Source organism: Lissotriton vulgaris, chromosome 2_1 (genome assembly GCF_964263255.1).
Source record: "Lissotriton vulgaris chromosome 2_1, aLisVul1.2, whole genome shotgun sequence".
Taxonomy (NCBI): domain Eukaryota; kingdom Metazoa; phylum Chordata; class Amphibia; order Caudata; family Salamandridae; genus Lissotriton; species Lissotriton vulgaris.
The window spans coordinates 1,677,536,309-1,677,550,260 of NC_141687.1; the positions used below are offsets into that span (position 1 = coordinate 1,677,536,309).

At 48.1% G+C, this 13,952-nt stretch overlaps 1 protein-coding gene across 1 annotated transcript in view; it reads right to left on the reverse strand.

Moving 5' to 3' along the window:
• The window catches only part of LOC147733076 (uromodulin-like), a 164,367-nt gene that overhangs the window by 77,516 nt on the left and 72,899 nt on the right, over positions 1-13,952 (reverse strand). Inside the window, exons 3-4 of the mRNA XM_086958917.1 lie at positions 8,053-8,258; positions 7,093-7,253 (exon numbers count right to left, since the gene is read on the reverse strand). Coding sequence (XP_086815043.1) covers positions 7,093-7,253; positions 8,053-8,258 — 367 coding nt within the window. The remainder of the gene's footprint in view (positions 1-7,092; positions 7,254-8,052; positions 8,259-13,952) is intronic.

Here is a 13,952-nt window from a genome sequence, read left to right on the forward strand (position 1 = left end):
AAGCGGTAGGTCCCCCTAGCTGAGTGTCACAATATAGGGAGACTGTCTCTTTTTCATGATGCTTATACAATTTTTCCTTCTCTTTGGCAAACTTACAGACAGAATAACCATGCCCTGATGAGAATCTGGAAAGTAATTCTCTGGATTCGAAACGCGTCGGCTAATTAGGAAAGGATAATTCATACACCAGCTACCACTAGTGACACAAGATTCTCGAATTCATCTTCGCGTCTCTTTTCTAATTTTCCTTTTTCTTTACTTTTCTTTTGCTTTAATCAAATGCCTAAATGTATTTACCATTGATTGTAATGTATGTTTAAATGTTATTGTCTGTCTTTCATATATTGTCTGTTTAATTAATGAGTATATTGAGTTTTGCTCACATTCAGTTTTGACACTGTGGTGTATTTAAAAGTCTTACTTTGGTTTGATCTTATGCTATACATAGGTCTTGTCTGCTCATAATATGTTTTGTTTGACAAATGAAGTATAACTGTTCAATTAAGTGGTATAAATAAAAGTACCTTGTTGGAAACGACAGCTTGCGTTTTCAATGTTCCATGAATATGGTTGTAACTGAGTTGTGGAGAGGCACCCTTTTTTCTGATTAAGTCATTATTATGGCACTATCTGGCATGGACCAGCGTTGGACACTGTGTGATAATGCGGCGACCCATTGTCCCTTTGTTATTATATGAATCATGGGATTGCCTGGAATATCTTGTTCACCTGATGGGTACTTTACGCTGTGAGGACTGATGCTCTGATTTGCAGGCATGCATTTGAATCGTTTACTAAAAAACTTTGGTTTTAATAAAGGACATTACAATCGTTCATCTATTGAAAAGGAATAGTGGTGTGTTCAGTATTAATGATTTTTTTTCACGTAATATGCAGAGGCACCAGTAAACCGGGGGCTTTGCGAGGTACTAGATGAATGCACGCACACATCTGGGACCAACACGTCTGCGCTAGGAATGGTGGCATACCACGCGATCCTGAGCGGCGTGCCTCAGGAAACCACAAGGCCCATAGGGAACTTTTGCTAAAGGCTGTAGGCCAACAGCCGAAGGGTAGTGCAAACGGCTGGTGGTTGCTGTATGGGACCGTGCTCGAGCGTGCGTCAGAGTTGGCAGTGTTTAGACAAACAACGTTATGCTATGTATTTTGCCAGCCTGGTAACCTGCTTTTACTAGATGGGAAGGAATGGATGCATTTTCCCTTTGACATTGGTTTATAAATGATAGTATATTTAAGGAATACAACGACTGCCGAGGGGTAGTGCAGTTTGGTGGTTAGATGTGGCTTTTTAATATGATGGGGTCTCCTTTTCCAATAATTTACGCCCATAAACAAAATCTAATATGTTATTAAATGCAAGACATGACAAAAGCATCCTGCTCTCCCTAAATATATGTCTCTTAAAGTCGTTTGGCATATTGAATTTCTTTACAGGTGCGGGGATGAGGAGACATCATGGTGGAGGTTTTGCATTTCGCGGTACGTGGTTGGGGGAGCGCGCCCATGTAGTGGCGCCTCTGTGATTGAGGCCGGTGGTTGCGCGGGAAGGAGTCGCCGCGCTGGACGGGCCTTTGTTTGGATGGAGTGGGTTATTAGCTGCTGCTCGGCAGTGTCCTCTTGGCACAGGGCCATATTAGGTGCATTCGTGTTTTGTTTGGTAGCTTCCACCTTGCCGTTTTTCCATCAATATGCAGAGTGGACATGTAGGGGCTCGAAGAAGGGGTGAAAACACAACAACGCATCCTTAGCCGGTACATGGTTAAAGACATGTGTGCCCACATGCATCAAGCATTTTTGGAATCGCAAACGGTGCGATTCCTTAAAATCGGCTGTTTGCGATTCCAAAAATGCTTTTTGGGATGCATCATTGCTTTTTCTTTAAAATCGCTAATTTTGCGATTTTCTAAAATGCGATTGCATTTAAGGAATCGCAGTTTTGCGATTCCTTAAATGCAATGCATCATTCTTTAAAAAATTGCGATCTTGAAGATTGCAAGTGCAATTTACCACGAGGTTGAACCTCGCGGTAAATTGCGAAAAATGTTTAAAATGGTCAAAATCACATTTTAAACAATGTCATGTTACAGACACACATGTCCTTAGGACATGTGTGTGTGAAACATCCATTTAAAAAAACATTTCAGGGGTGCAGGGGGGGGTCCTTTGGACCCCCCCCTGCACCCATGGAATGCATCAACATTATGCGAATTCAAAATTGCGAATTCGCAATTTCCATTGATTCCTATGGGCCTTTTGGCCCATAGGAATCAATGGGAATAGCGAATTCGCAATTTTGAATTCGCATAATTTTTGCGATTGGGTAAAAATTGCGATTTTTACCGCATCGCAAAAATTATGCATTTTCTGTGATGCATCCCGTTTTGCGAATCCATATTTGCGATTCGGTAAAAATCGCAAATTTGGAAACGCAAAACGGGACTTTGATGCATGTGGGGGGTGAAGTACTCTGGTGCAGCGGTGTGGGGGGCCGGTAAGCCGTCCTAGCAGGGCTGATGCACATGACTGGGCTGAGGGCACATTGAAAGGTGCAAATGGCAATTGCTGCCACAAAAGGCTGGGTAGAGATCAATACCGTCAGCGGAGAGCAATGTTCGATTTCGGGCCTGGCAGTGGTGATTCAAGCTGCGTAGCTAATTCAATAAATCCACGAATATGCAGGTAGTTCCATTAGACATAGAGAGTATTAGTCGCCCTTGGAAGAGAAGGTTTGGAATGGGAAGCCCCTAGTGTAGTATTTGGCTTTGTTGGCTTTGTTGCTGTGGCCCCATCGTTGGGATTTTTGGATTGTGGTTTTTGAACCCTCAGTTGTCCCAATGTATGGCTAGAGGCAGACCCTTTATTGGTTTTTATCGTTGATGATAGCCCTTCTAACTGTTTTTCTATTTTTGAAAGGGTAAGTTCAAGCGGTTGGAGGTAAGATTTAATTAGGGCCCCCAACCTATCTAATAGTTGGTTACTTAGACCGTGGGGATCGCTATTACTACCCATGTTACTGGTGGTGCTAAGATTAACTGATGTGGTGGAAAGGTTTGTTGTATCTGAGGGAATAAAATTCCCTTTGTCCATTAAGGGGGCAACTTGTTTGGGGGATTGATGAGTAGGAAAGGAGTGCGTCGCTTTTTGGGATTGTTTGTGGGAATTTTTGGTTTGCTGGTGACTCCTGTTGTGCTGTGAGTTCTTTTTATTCTTTTTGTTCTTGGGTATTGCTCCCTCCCTAATACACCGAATTGTGGTAACGGTAGGGTCGTCCCTACTCGGGCTAGTGAAAAGAGCTGGTGTCTGCTCCAAGGACGTAGATAAATGAGATGTTTGAAGGGCTGATAGCTCAAGTGAGACTGACAGGTCCACAGTACCTGGGACTGAATGAGGGTCAACTAGCAGAGTATCAGGTTCTAAGGGGGTTTTGGCTGCCGCTAATAAGCCCAACGAGGAGCGCTTTGCAGCGGTCAAATCCTGTGAGACCCTCCGTTCCAGTAGAAGTACGCCTTGATTTATGGCGTCATTTGCTTTAGCAATAAACTGATCGATTGGGCCAGTAGTTTGAGTGTTTGGAGCGCCTTATTACTCCTGGTCCCTCTGGGAGACATAGTTCGTGGTAGTAGGACCCAAGAAAGGAAAAATTACACAATAATTGGAGCTAGAGCAAAGAGTAGGTGGCAATATATTATATACAAATATGCAAATGTCAGTGGGATAGCCCAGTCCAGTCTTACCCGGTCTTTAACAGGCTTAAACGGGCCCGCCCTTGGCCCGGGCTTAGCTCCGCGCTTGGCCCCGCGTGCGCGTCAAACTTGTTCTGTATATGACGAGAGGGGGGGAGGGAAGAGGACCAGCAGCGGCGAGTCTTCAGTGCAGCGCCCGCTGGTCCTTGCAGTCCCGCAGGGTAAACGGCGTCAGTAGTTGGCTCCTCTCGTACTCAGAGAATACTTGGGGTCTAAAGCCTCGAGCGGCGCCCGCGAAGCGGGGACCGTGAGGATTGGGTTCGTAGGCTGGGAAAAGAACACTTGTCCTGAAAGCAGAAAGATCGCCCCTCAGTAAACAACGCGGTGCACAGAGCTCCCAGCGCTCTGTTCTTTAATCCAGGCGAGAGGGGGGCGGGAAGAGGACCAGCTGCGGCGAGTCTTCAGAACAGCGCCCGCTGGTCCTCGCAGTCCCGGCGGGTAAACGGCGTCAGTAGTTGGCTCCTCTCATACTCAGAGAATCCTTGGGGTCTAAAGCCTCGAGCGGCGCCCGCGAAGCGGGGGCCGCGAGGAGTGGGTTCGTAGGCTGGGAAAAGAACACTTGTCCTGAAAGCAGAAAGATCGTCCCTCAGTAAACAACGCGGTGCACAGAGCTTCCAGCGCTCTGCTCTTTAATCCAGGCGAGAGGGGGGCGGGAAGAGGACCAGCTGCGGCGAGTCTTCAGCGCAGCGCCCGCTGGTCCTCGCAGTCCCGCAGGGTAAACGGCGTCAGTAGTTGGCTCCTCTCGTACTCAGAGATGGTGGTGTGCGTCAACAACGGAGCTAGCCTTTGACTAGGTCATCTCACCAGGGTACACTGCCAAATGCCTATTCATTTCATTATCCCGTGAAGGTAGTACGGAGGTTACAACTTCGGGTTAGAAGCTCATCCCAACAACGTGCAGAATTATATTGGGGACATAATTTCTAGGATTAATTTGCAAAATAATCTGCAGGCATTGGGGGAAATTGTGCCAGTAGTCCATAGTGAGGCTAAGGGTTTTCTAGGCACAAGAAGGTACCTGGTTGGGAAGGTGACTATGGTTGAAGGGTATTGGGTGGCAGTTCTTCCTAGGGAATAGAGCCGCTGGGGATGGATCACAACACAGGCTTGGGGATTCATAGAGGTTCTGGCTGTCATTAGCCTGGACTCAGCTGCTGGGGCATCTGGCTGGCGACAGGGGCGACTGACCTGCTGGTGTTACCGGACGTCGGCAGGCTAGTGACTGAGGGGTCGGACATGCTGGTGGTTCCGGACTTCCAGGACATACCAATGGGGCTCGGGAGAGGATATTTTGGGTTTGCGCTAAGGGTTTCAGGCACCTTGTTGGGCAAAATGGCTATTAGAGGTCCTGAGGAGCTAGTCCGCTTGGAGATGGAGATGGATGTCTTAAGTGAACATGGGAGATAGTGTAATGGGGCCTTCTCAACTCGGTGGACGTGAGCGAGGCCTTGGGACAAGGTGCCAATTCCTAAGGTTAGTTGCCAAGATGTATTTATATTAAGCATTTTTGGGCCTGGAAAATTATTACAAGAGGGTTTGTGATTACTCCGCCACTCAATGACCAATGGTCGGAAGGGAAGTTTCATATTCAGTCGGTGGTGATAACGCAGGCAGTATAAGTTAAGGGGATCCCGGTTAAGGCCGTGGACGAGTTGGTGGGAAAAGTGATACAAGCGGTCAGTGAGGGAAAGGCGGAGGGACCAACACTTCCTCCTACTCTGCCCCAGTAGTCCAGGGGGAACCAATTGGGTGGCCCTAACATCCAGGCACCCTTATGGGCGGAAAGTTAATGGAGGGCCTGGGGTAGAAATTCCCTTTGGGATACAGTTGGTGGGAATGCTGCTGGTCACGGGTTCCTGGCAGGAGGACATGGATTCCTTCATGGAATACAGGAGATAGTGTGAACTAGGGCCTTCTCAACTCGATGGCCACTGAGAGTGGGCAGGTAATTTATGACAGAACTGCTCAGATAGTAAAAGGGAGCGGTGGCATCAGGATGGAGGGCATATGTGGTAGAAGGGCATTAGCTCATTGCACAGACAATACTAAGGGCCATAGGGGAGCAGAGTTTAGCACAGGGGGGGAGAGTGAGTGCGCAAGGGAGCTTCTCACCCTTTGGCGTTTCAGCGACTGGATGGCCCCAGGTGGGGTAGGATCCACGTGTGCAGAGGGTAGGTGGAAGGGGGGACTGACCTGCTGGTGGTCCTGGACTCTTCTGCCATAACCCACAACGCATGGATTGAGGTGAACCATGGGGATGCTGCCTGAGTGCAGGACTCCGTTGGGCGGGTCAGTGTGCCATGCGGGCCCTGGTTTTCAAGTAGTGCAACCGCTCGCTGTAGCGCGTTGTGTCTGCTGGCACAATGTGCGCAGCGGAGTGGGGGCATGGTGGGCCGAGAGGGCCAAGTTCAAGTGCATGGCCAAGTTCAAGGGTAATGTGGTGCATACTTTCTTTACTGCCTTAGACAGGTCAAGGGGCCAAGTTCAAGTGTAATGTCATGCCAAAGGGCCTTGTATCCTTCGTCATGTTGATGCCGCTAAAAATGATGCTGTGATAATTTTATATCCAAAAAGGACATGTTACTATTGTGTTGGTCACGGGTGAATTACCTGGTTTGTGAATAAAAGGCTACGCCATGAACAACACACTCTAATTCTGAGAGTACTTGGGCCATTGGGAGAAGTGAATGTCACGTTGTGCGCCTAATATAAACCATATTTTTTGTTTAAATGCCCAATAGGACACTCAGTAACTAGTTACCACCCAAACGCCCTATTGGATTGCATGTTACCACAACGCCAAGTGTTCAGATGGAAGATTTCAGCTGGAACCAGATTACATTGCAGCTCTCTGTAACAAAGCATCCTTACCCTGACATCTCCACTAGCTCACAAGTGCAGAAACATTTTCAGTAACTGACTGATGAAGATATGATATAATCTGTTCAAACTGAGGTAAATGTCCCCCCAGTGTCCACTGATGTATATTTTGTTTTTGCACTGGATGGTCAGAGAAACTGTCAGTGTAAAATTGCCCAGCAGTGGGGAAAGTCTAGATCACCTGTGAAAGGGGCAAGACCATATAAAAGGGCTTATACACTCCATTGCTCATGTTGAAGTCAGTACATTCGAAACATGACATATTCGTCCTGTTACACTCTTGGTGTAATCAGCCCCATGCTGATCTCATCACAATCATTGCATATTCAGCCCATGACTCAGATTACATGCTCGCCCCATCACACTCACGTGTGATTAGTCCATCTCACTCTTTACTGCTCACCCCATCACAACTCTTAGGTACTCTCCCAGTCACAATCATACTCACCCCATTGATACGTTTAGTGTCGTTGCGAGGGAGACGGGTATGTTGAGAGGATATGAGCAGGAAAAGGCATAAGTAATGTTGTTCCTCGCAATGAGCCCTGACGTATCCACCTCTGCCGGGATTGTGAGATTATTGGAATAAAATACATGGGTGCTGTTGGACTGCAAGTGGAAAAAGAGACATTAAGAGATCACATCAGGCACTCAGGTAAGCAAGGACATAATAGCAGCTCAGGATGGCACACACCAAGGTGCGTAAGAAAATGGGCAGACACATGGGGGGTGATTCATGGAGATCAGAAGGAGGCCCAGTCCATGAGGGTAGGAGATGGGGGTCCCTATTAGGGCACAGAACAGCATCCCTGGGCATGCTAGGCACTTTCATCTGATGAGTTCTTGCATATTAACTAAGAGGTTGCTGACGAGGCAGCAACGTGCAGAGGTTGGAACAATGAAGAGCCCCATTTGAACTAGGACTGTGCAAAGCCACAGGAGTTAACTCCTACCAGTTTTGAAACAAAAGCAGGAAGATGGGATTTCACCTACTTCATAGTTAAGACTCATTCACAATTACATACATTGTTTTAATTAATTAATTTTTCTTCATTTCACAAACTCGAGTATAGCTTCACACACACCTGGATCTAACCACTCTTGGGGATTGTGAATGGCAAGAAAAGATGGGGATCTTCAAAGAATGTAAGTCCCCGTATGGGGCATAGACCCCACTCAGCAGCACTTACAGGCCACCATAAGGGCGGAAATGTTGTTCCATCCCACCACTGGAGCTCACGCCTCATCATCTGTGACCTGTGGCCCGTGAACATGCATGTGCCATAAACTCTTTCGTGCCTGCCTGTCATTCTGCTTAAAACAAAAAAGGTGTGCTCATTTCCCAAAGGCCCCAATGACCCAGTGTGCAGAAATGATCGATCGTGCATGTTGGGGCGGCGGCTCTCACCGTCAGTTGGTTTCCACAGACTGCTGAGGAGGTGCTGGTGGAGACAACCACCTGGGCAGTGCCCTCAACCACTCGTGCACCTGTGCAGGTCGGGTCCAGGAGGTGCAGATTGGCAGAATCATACTTGCTCTTCTGAAGCTGGCACTTGCTCACGCTCATTCTCATGGAGCCTGACAGGCACTGCACCGTGGGGGCTGGAGGAGAAGCTGTAGAGGAAGACAGAGGCAGGAGAGTTCAAAAGATGGACAAGCAGGAAACAGGTTCGGAGAAAAAAACAAGCAAAAGGCATTTAAAAGAAAATCACGGGACACTGAAGCTTTGCACAGTGATGTTCTTTCTGGGGCTGCCCCTTGCCCGCCTTCCTTACGTCCCAGATATTCGTTTTGAGGTTGAGTGCATGTGAATAGTCAACATATTTAATTAAAATAAAGGGCAGGAGTAGATACCTAGATATGTTTGTTGTTGTTGTAATTTCTGATATGTAGTAGCTTCTGCTGCTGCCATTCCTTATCGTTTGCTGCAGTGTGGAGCGTAGTGTAATGTATGAATGAATGAATAAGATATTTAATAAAGCGCACGATGGCCGAGCGGCTTCCTGGCGCTGGGGACCTGATCAGAACTCAACAGAGGGGACCAGACATAAGGGTGTCATAATACATTCTTTGGCCCACTTCTTTATGCCTGTTTTTTGTTATTGTTAATTAGCACTTGTATGATGCATAATCTGTTATTATTTTGGCGTTGTACTGAGCCAGGCAAGGAGTACCCCAACCACTTTTGGACCTATTTGATGAGCCCAAGGATCCAAAAGCCTTACCATAGGGCCTTGTGTTTCTTGAGTGGGGTTAGAGTTGGATGCAGCACAGTTATTTGGTCCTCAGTGGAGAATAAGCCTTGACAGGAGATTGGATAAAACCAGACAGCTGTTTCGCTTCCATTCTCCTGGAAGAGTCAGCATGGTCTTTCTGTTCTCTTTCGGCCCAGGTGAGTAGGTCTTCAATATAGGAGATTAAATGTGTGGCTAAGGGGGACTATTCCCAACTGTATTGCCTTTCCAGGATATCACCACTTATAGCTCAAGTACACTGCGTACATTTAATGCATTCATTTAATGTACAAATGTGCAGCTTGGCTTGAGGATGAGTGTGTAGACTGGGAATATTAAATACAAAATATTCAGGGGGTCACAATATCATGAGCACAATATTGAGGGACAAACTTTCTAAAGGTAAGTTTGAATGCATTTACTATACATACCTCATATAGGTATATAAATATTCTACTGGCGTCCACCAGTAGGTAGTTCTAGTTAGAACCGAAGTTTCCATAGGAAAAGCATTTTTTGTTTTGCCAACAACTTTGGCGCCGCTTGATGAATCTCCACGAAATTCTCACAAAGCTTTCACTTTTTAGTTCAGCTGCTGTTTTGAAAGTTTTGGGTGATCCGTCAAGCGTGGGCCGCGAAAAAGGGAAGCCCCAAAACGCGTTTTCCCCATGTTACCTTAGTAGGGATTTTCCATTTTTTTTAATCACAATTACAGCCCGAACTGCTGAATGGAATTATCCCACATTTAGTAGGACGTTACATTTTTTGTCCAGAAAGTGTGCTTTTTGTGATCTGGTGTAAATCCGTTCAGTAGTTTTTAAGATATCTAACTTCAAATTATGTAGATATCTGGGGACGTGAGTCCTGCAGTGGACTCGTGGATCCTACTAAAATTTGATTGGCTGCCAACACTTCAACCAGGAAGTGTTGGCAGCCATCTTGAGACTCGGCTTGAAGCCCAATCCCGAAAAAATGTTAAAAATGAAGAAAAAGGGGGCAGAGTAGGCATACCAGGACCCCTCAGATATGGTGAGGGGGTTCATCAGGAACACCTTGGGGGATAAAAAGCATTTTAGAAAAATATTTTGATGTGGACTCACAGTTCGATCCGCAAATCCACAGAAACATTTAAAGAAAAAAGCAAGCAAGGGCTACTACACTTGTTTTAGAATAAACCCTAGTGGGCCAGGTCCTGTGTGCATTGTGGAAATTTAAGAGGGGATGCACGGGTGCCTCCCTCCTAGGGCTATTCCAAGCAGTGGAAACTGCCACCTCCCCCTGATCAGTAACATTACTACAGACGGAGAAGCCTCGCAGCTCACCTTCTGCCCTGGGACCGCCATCTCCCCGGGGCACACATGTAATCTAAAAAGAACGCGGAGGGGCGCAGACCAGAAGGTAGGGGGCGAGGCTGGTGACACCTGGGGAGACATTTAGTGGCCTTATCCCTCGCCACCCCTCCTTCCCACCCTGCCTAGACGGCCATAAACCCACTGAGGAGCACCGATATCAGCCACCACCACTACAATTGGATGTCTACATAGCGGGGGCCCGAGACAATACGGAGACACTGCTGACACCCCGAATCGAATTGGGGGCACCTGGTACTCCCGTATACCACACCCTGAGGAGGCACGCCCTGCTAGCCTGATGCCCCGAGTGATAACCTTCTCTGGCCCACGGATGATGACCTGGGGATACTAGAAGGTGTGGGTGTGAGACCCTCGACCACATAACTACGTTGTGAGGGTGAACCAGTCGACCCGTACATAGCTCAGTGGGGCCTAATATAAAGCGATTGGCGACGCGAAGTAGAGGACAGAGTCAACACGGACCGCCCTGGGCCACAGGGCATATTCCAGATAGTGCTTCGTCGTAGCGTGCTGGGCACCCCGGTTTGCGCCAGACATGGTCCGGAAAGGGATCAAACCAGTGGATGGTCGGGACGGCCCTGCTGTTACGGTGCCCGCTCAAGAGAATACACCAGGGGAGGCCCTGCTAGGGACAGCCAAACTGAATCCTACTGAGGGACAACACATGGACAAATTGGACTTGATACTAAAAGAGATTAGGGACTCCAGATCAGCAATAGACTCACTGTTGGGGGCCCTCACTACCAACCTTTCCTTACTAAAGGCAGATCATAATAAACTAGCCGACAAGGTTAAAGACCAGGGCATCGTGATAGCGGATTTGACCCCGACGGTGGTGGACCATACCACCTCTGTCCAACAATTACAGCAGCAGGTGGCATCTCTAATGAACCGCATGGAAGATGCGGAAGGCCGCAACTGGCGCAATAACATCGGCGTCATTGGCCTTCCGGAGTGCAGTGAGGGGACCCATGCGACAGACTTCAAGGAACTGTAGTTCCAAGACCATATGACCACGGAGGGCCTGTCACCTCTCTTTTGTGTGGAAAGGGCACACCGCATCCCCACTGGACGGCCTAGACCTGGCCAGCCGCCGTGCCTATTGATCGTCCGGATACTTAACTTCCGGGATAGAGATATCCTACTGCAAAAGGCCTGGGAAAAATCCCTCATAGAATATGAAAACCGGCGCATCTCTCTGTACCCGGATTATACCAATGTGGTACAAAAACAACGATCCTCCTATTTTGAGGTCAAGAAGAGGCTCCAAAGGGCCAAACTACGATATGCTTTACTATTCCCAGCCCGCCTCAAGATAGTGTACAACAAAAAAACACACATCTTTGAAAGCCCTACGGACGTGGAGGAGTGGCTGGAGGTGATGGGCATTGATGGTAGCCAAGAGACAACCCAAGATGCGTCGGCCAGCGGTTCCCAGAAAAGCTCGGAACATACAAATGGAGCATCTCTTGCCTCGGTGACAGGGCTGGGACGGCGAAGACCCTCCCGGGAACAACAGAAAGACGATCAGTTAGGAGCCGTTGCCTTGGTGGGCAACTTCAGAGAGGATTGGGAAACGATCAATACGGACACGGACGACAGCACGGTACACTCGGACTCGGAACACAGCATGGTCCTATTCCCGACTGAAACGCCCAGAGCAGCAGATGAAATGCTGGACAATTGAAAGGAGAAACCTCTCCATGAGGTGTGAACTGCATATCCTAAGGACCACGATATCCTTTTTCTGTTACTTATTTGATACTAGTACCTACACAGTATGGGATGGCAATAGGGTGGCTGGGAGGCTATCTCTACACTGTGATGTATGTGATGGACCCAAGAACAGAGTACACGTACTTCCTTAAAGAGTACCTTCAAAGGGTAGGCCTAATAGGACTACGGGAGCTCGCTGGATTCTGACATCCCTCGATTGGGATTCCCCAGAAGCTAACTAGGACTAACCTCCTGATAATGACACCCCTGGTGGCACCGTTGAGCCGGCAGTGCAGGAATGAATAGTTAAGATGATTAGAACAGTGCTTGGCCACCCCCCCAATGGTGCATGCACCAGTACTTGGTTTGTTATGTTCACGGTTTTCTTGTTCGGCTCAGTGATGTTCTCAAGCTGCGCCAAAATAGTTCAGTTTTTGGGTGGGAAGAAGTACGTCTCCTGGTTGTTATTGACTCTATATGCTGAGAAGAGCATGGGCTATTTTGCGCTTTATCTGGGACTGATTGTGGCTGACATCATAGGGAAGTATAGATTGGCCACCTGGAATGTGTGGGGGCTTGGAGCCATACAGAAAAGACACAGGATCCATGCATTCTTACTACGCCATCATGCCCAAATAACATTCATTCAGAAATCCCACTTAACAGTATCCGAAATACATACTTTATGGAAAAGATGGAGGGGAACCATATTCTCTACTTCTTACTCCGCCTTCTCCAGAGGGGCTACCATTTCGGTACGGCATGGCACTCCCTTTGCAGGACTGGAGAAGAGGGTGGACGACCAGGGGAGATATATCCTGGTGAAAGGCACACCAGATGGTACACTACTTGTTCTTGGCAGTATTTACGCCCCGAATTTTGAGCAAGATGCATTCCTTGCCAAGGTCGGACAGGCCTTGGCTGACTGGGTAGATATCCCCTGGATCCTGGGTGGAGACTGTAACATGGTATTAGGTGTAGACCTAGATAGGTCGCAACCTCCCCTTCAGGTGACCGGAGTGCATAGACTGGCAGAATCATTCCAGACTTGGATTGCGGGATGGGGGCTGGTGGATACATGGCGTGCATTAAACCCGACCCATAAAGCATACTCTTATTACTCCCCGGCACACAACCTACACACATGACTTGATAGATTTTTGTGCTCTAGTTCTCTATTGTCCAAGTGTAATTTATCGGAATACTTAGCTAAAACTTTCTCCGACCATAGACCACTGACACTCGACTTGCAATGGGGTAGGGTGCTGTCCCTGGTACCCACCTGGAGACTTAACCCACTGCTGATAGAGGATGGTCCCTTTCGCTCATCACTGTCGGATACCCTAGACAACTACTTCCGGATGAACTGGGACATGGCAACATCCAATTTGATGGTGTGGGATGCCATGAAGGCTCTGATACGGGGGGCTGCCATAGGACAGTTAGTGGGTGCCCGGCAGGAGATCCACAGGAGCCTTTGCGAGGTAGAGGACCATCTGAAAATCTTGGAGAGGGAGGCGAATGCGGACCCCGGGCGGAAGGGGAGCTGCAGACTGGAAACATATAACACGCGGAGCTGTTGGAAACACTGAGGGTCATAGACCATAAAGAGTATTTGCGACATCAACAAGCCGAAACAGACAGGTCAGGAGCCCAACTGGCCCGACTAGTATGGGATAGCCCTGAACCCCCAGTAATTACACGGATCCGAGATGGGTTGGGGAGGGTCGTGCATACACAGTCTGAAATTAACAGTGCATTTCGAGATCACCTGAGAGCACTATATGCCCCTTTCCCCACGGACGACACAAGCGGGATCCTAGAATTCTTACAGGATTTACCCTTCCCAGTCCTGACTCGAGACGAGCAGGCAGGGATGGCCGGGCCCGTCACACAGCAGGAAATCCGGATGGCTATCCGATCCCTTAACCGCGGTAAGACGCCAGGCATGGACGGGCTACCAGTGGAGTTTTACCAGGCTTACT